Genomic DNA, 11,432 nt, shown 5'->3' with positions numbered 1-11,432 from the left:
TGAGAAATTGAAACGGAAAACTATGCACGGTTTAGTTACGAGATTACAGCTGTAATCTTAATGGCATGGGGAGATGGTTCATTCAAGAGTGCGTGTGTGAATGCATGTGTGTGCACATGCATGTGAATTAATTGTGCTGTGGCTGATGTCATGTCTGTATAATAACATCTTCACTGAGTTTGCTGGCTTTGCTTCAAATGTGTAACTAATGGAGAAGGGAGGGAGCTTAACATGGAAGAACAAAAGCAGCTCAGAAAACTGGGATGGGTGCTTTCCTATTAGAGAATAGTCAGGGTTGCTTCTATCTTGGGAAAGCTGTGAAGTCTTACACTGCCCATTGCAGCAATGGTGGGAACTGTAGCGTGTTGGTTACATGAAGAGGGCGTCTTAGATGTCTGAGCCCTACTCACCCTGTTGCGATCTGATGCTTCGAGATCTGAAGTTACACAAATTGAGAATTCCTTATATATTTTCTTCACTCTTACAGTTTAATGTGAATACAAAAGCCGATGTTTTATTTCCCATATTCAGTGAAGTCATTCATCTTTCGTAGCACAAGTGTCTCTGGCATTCTGGCAGATGAAAGCAGTAGCATTTCAGACCTACATCTTCACTCGCACTCAGAAAAAGAGGCTGAAGGAACTAAGGAATTTGGACATTAGCATTTGATACCATATCAATCAACTGCTCTGATACCTGGAACGCCGTTAATAAGCAGATAGATTTGTTCTTACTTTCTGGTGAAAGAAAAAAACAGGACAACTGTTTCTGACTGATATGGCTAACAGTTTCAGGCCATAAGCTAATCCTGCTTCCCACTCCTGTTTAGCACTTGCATTTATAGATTTATGACTCTGAGTAAGCAGGGAGATATGAGGTTGGCTGTAATTGGTACTGTGCATAAATGTAAATGACCATTTCAAATGTGGATCCTCTGCCAGCTATTACATTACTTTTTTTTTTTTTTTTTAACTTTCCTCTCTATTGCTCTTTTTTAGAGCACTGGGAGTTGTTTTACATGTGGAATATTTTGAGTCCTGGGGGGTGAATTCTACTTCAGGGCCTTGAGCCTGTGGGAGGTTATGTTGTACCTCCTAAGCTGCATGTTAAAGCTCTGATGCTTCTTTTCAGAGGTCCACAGTTCAGTAAAGTTACCAGAGGTATGAAGGATTGTTTGGTTTTCTTCTGGTCTCTTCCTTTGGTATGGATGAGTATTATAAAAGGTCACATGAGCAAAGCATCTCTAGCTATTATCCTGGTTGCCCAGTGTCTTCTTCTAGTGAGTCAGGCAGCCAGCCACCATCTTCACTGCTTACTGGGCAGGGTCCAGTCCCAATAGGGTTTTTGCAAAAGGAGTATGAAAAGTACATTGTCTTTGATATCGGGGCCACTGGCCTGCAGCTGAAGAAACTAGTAGGGCCAGAGGAAGGAGATGGTCGGTAGCTGGGAAAAGTAAATTAATATGGGAAGCAGGAGATAAGAGTAGAACAAGAGCCACAGAGGAGAGAACTGGAAAGTTCAGAAGATGGAGTGACCAGGAAATCCAGTAAGATAGGAACTGGAAAAGAAGTTTTGCATTTGTCAGACGCAAATCTAGGTACCCACCTGGAGTATCTTATTTTTGGAGCGCTTACCTTGAGGGTCTCTGAGTTTGGTTTTCCTGAGAAAATGCTACATACCCTTAATTTTGTGGCAGCTGCAGTGCTGAGCACTTCAAATCAAGTGAAAATGAGCTAAAGAGAATCCAAAGGGTAGCAGCGTTACCCAAAATGCTGACTCACATTCAGGGGTGTGTAAGACATCCAAGGAACTGTTTGGCATGTTGAAGCTGAACTGGTGTGCTGCAGATTGACAGGTGCCTGTAAGGACCAGGCTCTGGAGGGGAGCAATGTCTCTCCAGCTTCTGGAGTAGTATTAGAGCCCAGAATTAGGTGTCCTGCTGTGCTAGAGTCAGCAACAGCTTACCCCATGTATCTAAGAAGGGGGTTTTGTGCACCTTGGAATGAGTGACTGATATACCCTGGAGGAGGATGTGATTATCCTAAACTCTTGAATCATAGCAAAATGCCATACCTGAGCCTGGAGATGTGAGCAGTTACCACCTCAAAGACAAGCCTAGTGGCACCTTTAGGTGGCACTGATCTTGCTGTGTTGGCTTCAGACCTAGCAGCCAAATAACTCTGCAGGGAGTGCCATGGTACTGCTGTGTGGGTCTCTGGAGTGCTGCTTCGGGATTCACGTTTTGACTCTCCCTGACATCTCTGTATCTCTCTTGCCATTCTTCACCAGCTTTGCAAATCATGTAGCATCACAAGATGCTGGCCCAGCAAGATCCACATGGAGGCTGAACGGTGGCAGCTGGCATCGCCTCTTAATATAGAAGTGAGGGGTGCGGGTGCACAGGCAGTGTGGTGCAGATCAGTTTGTGAACAGGCTTGTGCTAAAAAGAGTTTAGTTGCATGTTGCAAAGGCTTACGGGTTTCACACTGAGCCTGAGGTGCAGCATAAGTACACAGAAGGAAATTAAGCGACTTTTAAGAGCATTCAGAAGCAAGTGCAAGCAGTGCATAGCAGCCAGGGTGCCTGTGCAGAGATGGACTGTGGTAGGAGGTGAGCGGAGCGGGTGGGCATGGCCAAATGAGACTGCAGCTCACATGGAGGCACCTCAGCTATCTGTAACACTGCTAGCTCAGGTAACGTGAAGACCAGAGCTGTGGCAGCATGAAATGTCTGCGTGGGCTGGAAAATTGTCCTGCAAACCATTGTGGAGCTCCACACTGTCTCTGCTATGCTGCTTGAAGCTTGTTTGTTTAAACCCAGTACAGGATGAGCTCAGTCACAGCAGTGATTGCAATGTAGGCATGCCCTGTATCCTCTTATAGACCTCAGGAGCTCTTCCATCCCTTTCAAAACCTGTTTTTAAAGGATTTCTCAATAGTTAACCACATGAATGAATAAATCGTAATTATGATTCAAATATTCCTGTGAATGAATAATTCATTGTAATAATTGAAAAAGGAATCTCAGCAAGAAGCATTTTACTATTACAAAGGTAAACATTGATTCATTTTTTAAAAAGAAAAGGTATATTCTCCAGAGAAGTCTTTTTCATCTGGTTGCCATACCCTAGTTATGTATAATATGGAAGGAAAATCAGTTTCCTTGTGTGACAGCCATCTTCATATATAAATGAAAAAATATGCTTCCTTTTGCAACAGCCATTTTCAGTGCTAATCTGTGAGAAGCGAGAAAGAATTAAGAGACATTTAAACCATATTCACCTCCTTCTTGAGGACAGAGCCAAACAAGGCAGCCGTAGTCAGCTGGTCCACATGTCCAGAGCCTGAAGTAACTGAATTTTGTCAGCTAGTTAGAGACGAATTGGGAGGAGGGGTAAAGACGGGAATGTGTTCTTCTAGATCTATGCTGCTAAGAAATAGTGTAGGCTAAGCATATGGCTTGAAGCCAGGAAAGGCATCAGATACTATGATGATAAAAGCCTGGTTAATAATATTTAGCACAAACAAAGGGCTTTCAAGGGAAAGACAGACTTTTGTTCTCGGAAGGATGGAAGCAGCCTCACCTGTTAGTCTCATTTTTGGAGGGAGAAAGTGCAGTCATGAATTTCTGTGTGCTTTCAGATGTGAAGTGTGACATGGATGGAGCAAGCCACAGGTTTCTAAAGGCAAAAGAGCTGGACGTCTGATTGTCTGTGAAATGCAATGTTTGCTCCGAGGAGTCTAAGTGCTGACCGTGTGGTGGTAAATAAAAAAAAATAAATGAGCAAGCTCACCTGCTTGGTACCTGGGAGAAGTGGTAAACCCTATCCATTACAAAAGAACAGAGAGAAACTGTATTTACCTGTGCCTTTTCCCTAGTTGCACTGTTCCCTGTGTGACAGGTTGTCTCCATCTGTGGATGGTTCGGTGTCACTGTCCTGCTTGCACCATGGCAATGACATTTATAAATGGAGGTTTGTGAGCCACAGGCATGGAGTGGCTGGCTCAAGGTCAACGGCAGCCTGCAGCAGGGATGGGAACGACATCGAGGTCTCCCACGTCCCACGGATGAGCTCTGACCAGTGACCAGAGCTGTCAGTGTTCGACAATCCCCGTCAGGGTTTTGACTGAGAGGCCAGGGGTAGGGGCAGGTTTTTCATGGTGGAGGGTGGGGGGAAAAAGAAGCGCCGGGGCGGTGCCACCCTTTGGACAAGCTGTCGCGAAGCGCCTGCCTGCAGCGCTGCAGCCCCACAGCGGGATCCCCTCGGGGGTACACCCCCGAAAACCGGACGCCCCTGGGCTGGAGCTGCTGCGGCCGCTGCGGCAAGGGGTGAGGGGGAGCGAGCAGCAGCCTCCGCGCACGTCCACGGGTGCGTGCGTGTGTCTCGCTGTGTGGGTGCGTGCATCTGTCTGTATCTGAGCGTGTCCGCGCTGGTGCTGCCTGTATCTCCCTGTGTCTGTCTGTCTGTCTGTCTCCGTGCGTGCCTCTGCTCACGGGTGCGCTTCTCTGCGCGCGTTGGTGTGTGCCTGCGTGTGTCGCTCTCCCCCTGTGTGTAACCGTGTGTGTGTGTGTGTCCGTGCCTTCTCCTACACCTCCCTCTCCTCCTCTCTCCCCCCCCTCCCGTGTGTGTGTGTGTGCGCGCGGCGGGGAGGGCAGAGCCGGGTGCGCCGTGCAGCAGCGCGGTGCCCCAGCGCGGGGCAGAGCACTTCAGAGCGGGGGCCGGAGCCGGAGGAGGATCCGCGCCGCTCCGAGAGCCCCGCGGAGCCGCCGGTAGAGCGCGGCCGCGCCGAGGCGCAACAGGCGGGGCGACGGGCGGATGGCGGCGGGCGGCGGCGCCGGCCGCTGAAGGCGAGGAGGCGAGGCGGTGGCGGCGGGGCGCGGAGCAGAACGGGCGGGATGCGGGCGGAGGAGCCGCTGGCGCTGGCGGGCCCGCGGGCGGGAGGCGGCGAGGCGGAGGGGGAGGCTCCGGGCGAGGAGCGGAGCGGCGGCAGCTGCTGCAGCAGCGAGCGGTTGGTGATCAACATCTCGGGGCTGCGTTTCGAGACCCAGCTACGGACCCTCTCCATCTTCCCCGACACGCTGCTGGGTGACCCCAGCCGCCGGGTGCGCTACTTCGACCCGCTCCGCAACGAGTACTTCTTCGACCGCAACCGGCCCAGCTTCGACGCCATCCTCTACTACTACCAGTCCGGGGGGCGGCTCCGCCGGCCGGTCCATGTGCCCCTCGACATCTTCCTGGAGGAGATCCGCTTCTACCAGCTGGGTCAGGAGGCCATCGAGACCTTCCGGGAGGACGAGGGCTTCATTCAAGAGGAGGAAAAGCCCTTGCCCCAGCACCACTTCCAGCGCCAGGTCTGGCTGCTATTTGAGTATCCTGAGAGTTCGGGGCCGGCCCGGGCCATCGCCATCGTCTCCGTGCTGGTCATCCTCATCTCCATTGTCATCTTCTGCCTGGAGACCCTGCCTGAGTTTCGCCAGGAGCCCAAGGGCACCCAACCCGGCTTTGGGGAGGTGGCACCGCCCGGTGATGAGGCGCTGCTGCTGCCACCACCACCCCCGCCGAGTGGGACTCCACCACCCCTGCGCCCCGCTGCTGGTGCTGGCCCCTTCTTCACTGACCCCTTCTTCCTCATCGAGACTCTGTGCATCATCTGGTTCTCCTTTGAGCTCCTTGTCCGCTTCTTTGCCTGCCCCAGCAAGCCTGAGTTCTCCCGCAACATCATGAACATCATTGACATCGTGGCCATCATCCCCTACTTCATCACTCTGGGCACTGAGCTGGCCCAACAGCAGCAACAAAAGCAGCAGCCCGGCGGCAGCAGCAATGGGGGCCAGCAGCAAGCCATGTCCCTGGCCATCCTCAGAGTCATCCGCCTGGTCAGAGTCTTCAGGATCTTCAAGCTCTCCAGGCACTCCAAGGGGCTACAGATCTTGGGGAAGACTCTCCAGGCCAGCATGAGGGAGCTGGGCCTTCTCATCTTCTTCCTCTTCATCGGGGTGATCCTCTTCTCCAGTGCTGTCTACTTTGCAGAGACTGATGACCCTGACTCCCTCTTCACCAGCATCCCTGATGCTTTTTGGTGGGCAGTGGTGTCCATGACCACTGTGGGCTATGGGGACATGTATCCTATGACAATTGGTGGCAAGATTGTTGGTTCCTTGTGTGCCATCGCAGGTGTGCTCACCATTGCCCTCCCTGTCCCTGTCATCGTGTCCAACTTCAACTACTTCTACCACCGAGAGACTGATCATGAAGAGCAGTGCCAGTACACCCATGTCACCTGTGGCCAGCAGCAGTCACCCTTCTCTGAGCCCAAGAAGGGGGACAGTAATCAGTCTCTCAGCAAATCTGAATTCCTGGAAGCAGAAGACCTGGAGTCCATGAAATATTCCAACTTCATTCCTCCCAACAACCAGGGTTATAAAGAGAAGAAAATGCTGACGGAGGTGTGATCAGTTTTGTTATTCTGGGTCCAGACACAGAGCTACAGGCTGCTGCACAGCCGTCTTCCTACTAGCAGCTGGATCTATTCAGCATTTACATGCCAGACTGTGAATTGTGATACCGTAAACAGAATGATTGTGATAATGGGCTCTTCTGTCCTGATTTGCTGTTTCTTGTTACTGTGTGCAGCCAGAAATGTTCTTGCTTTATTCTGTGGAGTGCTAGCTGTCATCCCCCACTCCCTCGTGAATTTCTTTCTCTGTTCTTGAAGACTGCTTTAATCCAATATTTGCTCTGAAACCTAGCCTTTCTACTCCACTAGCAGAGAAGCCCTTGCCACTACTTCAGCTGAAGGATTCTGCAGTGAACGAATAGTTAAAGAGGCTACAAACATCTGGCTCAAGCTGTGCCCTTAGTTCCTGTGCCAGCACAGTGCCCTTGGCTGTGGGATCAGTCACGCCTGCCATGCCATTGCCTTTGAATAATGGAAACACTGTAGCCAGCATCACAGTGACTTCTGCAGCTGTAGGAGAAAGTCAGCAAGCGGATGTCTTCCTTCTTTGCAACCCTTAGTGTGTTAAAGATCCTCATGGTTTGTGTTTCAAAAAAGGTGCAGAAATCCAAAAGCCCTTTGTTACTTGTGACCATATACCATTTATCAAAAACAAGCTAAAAGAAATCAACAGGCTTGGTGAAGGTTCTGTTTTGAGCTTATTTGAGCCTTATTTATGCCAGTGCCCTGACGTTAATTGGCTCTTACAGTACCAACTTAATAGTGATAAATGCCTTCTGATGCAAGGCACATCTGAATAAATTAATTTGTTATCTCTGCAGTTTATGTCCACACAACAGCTTTTAATGAGATGTACTTTATGCTCCAGATATCCAGTTCTGTATTCAGGCATGTGAGAGCAATTGACTCCACTGCATTTTTATTGAAGCATTTGTATAGCTGAGGGAAGTTTGCATGCTGGTGTTTTGGTGATGTAGCTGAAAAACACCAACCACAGACAGCTGCATCCATGCTGTCTGAAGACTGCACTGATTTAGTGTGTCACATGCATAGATTACCCCAGGGTAAATGTGTCAGCATTTGAGATTGAGATTGGCATGGATAGGTACTTCCCTAAGCCATCTGCACAAACCCAACAACATACCCTAGACCTTTCAAATTAGGAGAGAAACAGCTATCCTTGAAGATACAATTTTATTGTATTACTGATCTAGCCAGTTGTTGGTATTTCATGGATACAAGGCACAGCAATGTCTTTTGCATGCACTAGGTTTTATGAGAGTGACTTACGCTAGCAATGCAGAATGCATAGCTTGGCTTGCAGTGCTAGGTTTGCCAAGGAACCAGAGATTTGCATCTTAAGATGGACATTTTGCTTCCCAGATATTTTCATTTTTTTAATCAGCTCTGCCTTACGCCTAACTTTAAAATGTTTCAAAAGCTGCCAGTGGGTGAGAAAGGGAAATGGATGCTTTCAGATTCTATTGACAAATTTTCCTGCAAAGAAAAGTCTTTCTTGTTTTAAATCTAAGTGTATGTTCTGCATTCACATGTGTGCATGTGTATGAAAGCAAAGGCAGCCATTAAGACCTTGCATCATGCTGTATGATATGCATATTAGAATGTACTACATATTGCATGTGACACATGTAATACATAAATGAGACATAATATCAAGATGCAAAATATATAGAATACATTTTATGTTTATGTATATATTATGCTTTTCAACCATAAAACTAAGAATGCTAAAGGCATATACTTTAATATGGTCAGAATTGGCTATAGAACTGGTTGTGGGATGGGATCTGTTTGCATCTTCAATACCCTGCTTGCTTTTCATCATCCTGAGATCTGGCTCCATGCCTAGAGTGCTTTTGTTGTGGTGTCTCTTCATCTGGGCCCTGATCATATGGTAGAAGTTGTTTGTGTAAATCCTAGCTGCTACTTTTCTCCAGAGTCCCATTGTCTTCTCAAAGGTTTTTAATGTACAGGGATCTTCCCTGGAGTCAGCGCACAACCATTACACGAAAAACTCTGTTTTCTCTCTCTCGCTGAAATCAGTAGCAAAATGCCACTTGTCTCAGTTACTGCAGGTCAGTCTGGGAGACATAAGTGTGATGTGGTGAGGGCTCTATAGCTGAGAGGAGTTTGCCTGAACACATAGGTGCCTAATTCCTCTTTGGTTCATCAAGACTGAGGCAAATATCTGTGAAGGTCTGGAGTCTGGGAGCCATTCTGTATCCCCTGAAGCATGTAACCAGCTGGTGGGTAAGTAATCCTGGTGAATAAGTGGGATTGAGGAAGGATCAGCATGGTGGCATCTCTGCTGATTTTGTGTAAAAAGTTGTCTTGGTCATTGAGTTAATTCAGTAAAAAGCTGTTGTTGTTCTTAGTTGTGTTTCAGGGTCAGTATAATGAAATATTTTCTGTGAGTGCAAGAGAGTGACTCTTCTTCAAATTTTGTGTTACTGTAGCAGATGCACAAAAAACTAGCAAATAACCTGCTATTTAAGAGGGTTGTTTGCGGACTGCTGCTGCCTCCTTGCACAATGTCCATGTTTGGGATTATTTTATGCCTGAATGTATCAGCTGATAAAAGTTTCCCCAAAGTAAGATATAAAAAACTCAGGTTAAGCATGAGTTCAGGAGGAGGCATGAGACATGCTGAGCCTACGTCAGAAAATTCCTGTGCTCGTTTCTTCCCTTGGGCCTGACCCCAATGCCCCTGCCAGGCAGGAGCCCTCCCTGCTCAGAACAGGTCGTTCTCCTGACCAGCATGACAGACAGATGGGCATGGAAACTCCAACAAAAAGAGATGTGAGACAAATTACTGATAGCTTAATCCCAATGTGTCTTATAGAGATGCTCTTGTAAAGAGATTTCCTGTTCTCAGGTGAAATTCAGCAGTTTCTAGCCAGAGTGTTGTCTGTGCACCGACACGGGCACACATGCAGGTGCACACACAAAGCGCTGGTGTGAAGGAACTTCGTTGCAAACAGATAGTTTTTGTGCAGTTTTTGCCATCCACGTTTTTCAGTTCTGAAAAGAAAGTGCAAATGAAAATGTGTAAAACAGGAATGGGGTTCGCACCCTGGGTTTTCTCTGTTAGAGTTAAGAGAAGCTAATGGAAGCTTGGAAACTGTGACCTAGGGACTTTTGTTTCAGTATGTAAATCTTTCTCTAAGCATCTCCTGAAAAGCAAAGCAATGAAGTCCTAGAGTCATCAATAATACTATACATTATAGAACTTAGAGAATTTGACATTTTTATTAAGGAGCCTTTCAAGTGACTGAAAAGGCATAGTGACACCCAAGCCACTGACTAGCATCAGGAAATCAGAGAGATGTTTTCAAAAGTCTTACCTTGACTTCTCAGCCCTTATCACTCACTCCTGGATGTTTGAAATACAGATTTGTCTGTCAGTCTAACTATTTCCTTCTGAAGGCAGAGCACATCCTCATGAAGCAAAGTAGGCACCTCCAGGGACTTGTTTCCATAACAACCTCCCAGACTGTTTCTCTCTACCCTGTGACTTTGGCTACAAGCAAAAGCACTCATTGAATATTTTCAGTTTTCAGATATTAGCACTGTATCTTTACAGCTGTTTTCTTTGTTTACTGGAGATCATCCCATCACCTTATATCATGTACAACTGCCTCATTCAACTTCAGACAGACAATTATCAGCATCTGAAAACAGAGTGCAAACCAGGACATAGGAAGGGATTTTATTTGTATATCCATGCATACAGATAGGTGGGGATTGTGCAAAGGACAATCTGATCACTTGCAGTCAAGGAGCTGAGGCACAACTGGCTTGTGAATGTAGAGTCATCTAGGTGCTCGGTGACAAGGAATATAAATTAAAGCATCACCTTAAAAAAAAACCCAGAAACTCCTCTTTCAACAATCTCACAAGAAAATGGTTTTGCTGTGGAAGAGACTATTGCTCCTTCCTGAACCCTCAGCTGTTCTGTGACAATCAGTTCCCTGTATAATTTTCCCATAGGATGTTTTGCACCAAAGCAGTACAAGACAGAAATCATCTTCTTGGATGTGGGGAAGGAAGGAAAGGAAGAATTTTACTGAGGACACCTTTTTCTATCTGCAACTTATCAGCAACATAGAAGATCGTAAGGGTGAAAGCCATGAAGAGCTGTTTTGCAATATTTCAAAGTCTGCAGTACTGTTGGATTCCTACACTTACCTCCAAGATGAAATGCCCATTCTGCTTCTGTTTGGAAAACGTTGCAATTTGGGTTTTTTGAGTAATTTTCTGTTTTGGCCCTGTTTCTTTTGATACAGCTTTCATGGATAAAAATTCACTTCTAGAGCAGCTGTGGGGGCAAAGGTGACTGGACTTGGTGTTTTTTCCTAGGCCCTCTCATTCAGTGTACAAAGATCCTCATGGAGATGAAGAAGAATGAGTATAAAGGAAATTCAGGGCAGCAGGAGAGGGTAAGCACTGAAGCGTCTTCCATACTGTGATGGAAACAAGACCATCATCTCTAAAAGCAAAGGAACAAGCAACTCCAGTGTATGCTGCTATAGCAGAAGTAGGTAAGGTTTCTTTTTCATCTGTGAACCTAATGACTAAGAGTTTCTTGCAATTAATGAGAAAGGATTTCCTAATTAAGATTTGCAGCCTAAAGGGAGAATCTGGTTCTAGGTGAAGAAAGATAATTATAAACTACAAAAATATAGTATGAGCCAGATCCTCACCATCTGCTGATTCAAGTCGGCAAAACTCCATTTAGTACAACTACCTTGGTTTATATTGGGCTGCAACTTCAATCTTCTGCATCAAGTCAAAGCATATGTACTATTTGTTAAAATGCTTATTTTTGTTTGTTCTTTTCTTGAGGTCCTGTTTGCATCAGGGAAAGATCTGCAGATCACAGCAGGAATTAACCACAGCTTTCCCAAAAGCTCTCATCTGACTTGAGTCCAAGTAAGTTTACCAAACTCAGCA

General features: G+C 46.8%; 1 protein-coding gene across 4 annotated transcripts in view; it reads left to right on the top strand.

Moving 5' to 3' along the window:
• Positions 1-4,225: 4,225 nt before the first annotated feature.
• Positions 4,226-11,432, top strand: part of LOC136104073 (potassium voltage-gated channel subfamily A member 6) — a 30,312-nt gene continuing 23,105 nt past the window's right edge. For all 4 annotated transcript variants that reach the window (XM_065842718.2, XM_071817049.1, XM_071817053.1 and 1 more), the window contains exons 1-2: positions 4,226-11,020; positions 11,325-11,411. In XM_065842718.2, the coding sequence (XP_065698790.1) occupies positions 4,897-6,453 (1,557 nt within the window). In that variant the 5' untranslated portion in view covers positions 4,226-4,896 and the 3' untranslated portion in view covers positions 6,454-11,020; positions 11,325-11,411. The remainder of the gene's footprint in view (positions 11,021-11,324; positions 11,412-11,432) is intronic.

Source organism: Patagioenas fasciata, chromosome 1 (assembly GCF_037038585.1).
Source record: "Patagioenas fasciata isolate bPatFas1 chromosome 1, bPatFas1.hap1, whole genome shotgun sequence".
NCBI classification, from domain to species: Eukaryota; Metazoa; Chordata; class Aves; order Columbiformes; family Columbidae; genus Patagioenas; species Patagioenas fasciata.
This window is presented reverse-complemented; position numbering and strand designations above follow the sequence as displayed.